The sequence below is a fragment of the Penaeus monodon genome, chromosome 6 (genome assembly GCF_015228065.2).
Source record: "Penaeus monodon isolate SGIC_2016 chromosome 6, NSTDA_Pmon_1, whole genome shotgun sequence".
Classification (NCBI taxonomy): Eukaryota; Metazoa; Arthropoda; class Malacostraca; order Decapoda; family Penaeidae; genus Penaeus; species Penaeus monodon.
This window is the reverse complement of record NC_051391.1, coordinates 27750472-27752879: the sequence shown is the minus strand read 5'-3', so window position 1 is coordinate 27752879 and position 2408 is coordinate 27750472. Positions and strand designations below refer to the sequence as shown.

At 38.6% G+C, this 2408-nt stretch overlaps 1 protein-coding gene across 1 annotated transcript in view; it reads left to right on the top strand.

Annotated features, from left to right (window-relative positions):
• LOC119574372 overlaps nt 1-2031 on the top strand; it is an 8810-nt gene extending 6779 nt beyond the window's left edge. Inside the window, exon 7 of the mRNA XM_037921581.1 lies at nt 1-2031. This exon is cut by the window's left edge and continues 52 nt beyond it. Coding sequence (XP_037777509.1) covers nt 1-1020 — 1020 coding nt within the window. The 3' untranslated portion in view covers nt 1021-2031.
• Nucleotides 2032-2408: the final 377 nt, after the last annotated feature.

The following is a 2408-nucleotide window of genomic DNA, read 5'->3' as shown; positions in this document are numbered from 1 at the left end:
CTTAATGCTAGTCTGACTGATGACCTCAACAACATAACTCCTCCCAGCACTTCTCGTCCAAATGATGTTACTTCTACGCCCATTCCACAAATGAACTTCCAGCCAAAAGAATCTGTTGATTTAGATTCAACAATGGGGAGCCTCAAAATTAGTACCCCTGCAAAAAATGATTGCAGGATCCAGCCAAACACTCCATTCTCACCCAAAGCGCTGTTTTCAGAGAAGCCAGGATACAATCCAAGACTTAATGATACCTACTGCAGCCAGCAAGCTCCTATGAGTCCTTCACGGCTTTCAACAAAAAATATCACACAGTCTTCATGGGTTGCTGGGGGATACTGGGGTCACCCAGTCAGCCCAACTCGTGAATTTTCCCAGCATAAAGCACCCATTTTAGGAATGATGCATCATGGACAGACAAATTTGTATCCATTGTCACGGTCCTCTAGTCAGAGTTCAGGGTTTGTGTCACACAGCAGCGGACTGCCATCTTTTAATTCTCAGATGCCATGTAGCCTACCTAATTCTCTTCATGGTTCATTGTGTGGAGATGCAGACCGTGTTTCAGTTTTGTCGGAGCCTGCATATAAGCCATGGGGCTACCCAGGATCTATGTATGCATCAGATACAGCATCACAATACAGCATTGCACGACAAAGAAGCCAGGTAAAAAGTGATGCACAGTCTCTCTATAGTTGTGCATCTGCTTTGTCAGAGAGGTCTCATGGTAGAGGTCCTCCCTCACCCACTGCCAGTAATACTTACCTATTTCAGGATGCTCTTGGAAACCTTAGTGAAAATTCTAGTAATAGTAGTTCTACTAGAAACACAACAAAAGTCCGTAAGGCAGACACAACTGTCATGGATGTACAGATAAATGGAAGTCGGCCAAAGCAACAAATGCTTAATTATCGTAACCCTTGGATAGCATTTTTCCTTGGTATGAGTATAGCTGCCAATTGTTTCCTTGCCATTCTCCTCTTTGGGCGAGCAGATGTACATTCTCTAATTAGTACATAGTGGTTAGTTTATTATGACATTACAAATTAATTACTGCCATAGATATTGCTATTTAAATGCAATTTATTCCTTTAGATATAGGTACGTTTTGAAAGTTAATGATGTGCAAAGTATTTCCATTAGGCTTTTTTTCTGTTATGGAATAGACAACAAAAAATCGGACTAGTACAAAAAGAAACTCAGTCTTCAAGTGATTATTTGGAAAAAGGGGGGAAATACATTTTAATTGTGGCCATATACCTTATGTTCTGTACCATTCCACTGCCTGTGCTCTACTTTTATAATGAATGAATGAATTAAAGAACATTTGATGGTAGAGTCAGTTAAATTATATTACTGGGACCAAAGATATGTAAATGTATAATATTACTAAACATTGTTTTCACTGTAACCTTCTATTATGGCTGGTGTGTACAAGTTAGTCTGCTTTTTCATGTTTAGAAATTTATTTCAGAAATCAGTTGGTCACACAAAGTCAGTTAGAATTGTTTGTTGAATATTTAGACACTGAAGCTTTTGATTTTCATAAATATGGTTTGTGGATTGCTTTTCACCTGTTACCTGTACCCAGGTTTACTAGGGCTGTATTGAAATGTGATAGATAATGTCAAGTTAAACATGTTATTTTAAGCTTTAACCTCGCATATGATTTTTAATGCTCATTGGAGACAGAGAAGCTCATTTGTATATTCCACAAATATGATTTTGTCATTTAAATGGTTGAATCCGTGTTTGATATTAAGATTATTATGTGATGTTTTGTATACCTAAAGCATTTTCAGATGTTTTTGAACCTACCGTTAAAAAAAAAAAAAAAAAGGTCAAATTTTTTATATTTGCTTAAATAATGATATTCCATTATCTGCTTGGAATTTAATGGTAATTTATGGGGGCAAAGCTTTTATATTATACAGATAATTCTTTGCCAAGACAAATATTTCACCCTTTTTGAAAAACGCTGGCTCCAAACAGTGAGTTGTGTATGTTTGATAATAAAAGAATTTTAATTGATATGCATCCGTTATTAATACATACTGCCACGAAAAGAATTTCTTATTCCAAATTACTTAAGTAAATGGAAGCCCCCCTAATCCCATGCCAGTTGTCATGGGGGGTCTTCGGAAATGGAGACTGGGATGTTTCTTTCTCTTCTCTACCCCCCCAATCCCTTGCCCGTTGTTGTCGTGGGGGGGCTTAGGAGGCGGAGACTGGGACCCAATGATGGGGAACTCCCCAACCTTGGGACTCAGCCCTCGACTCAATTTTGCATGGTCTTTTTTTCCTTCCCACTTTTCGTTTCTGTCCCTTCACCAAACCCTTCTGCTATCCACCTCCTAAGGTGTGAGAGCCGTGCTGAAAGGATGAAAGGCTGACTTTGTGCCAGTCCT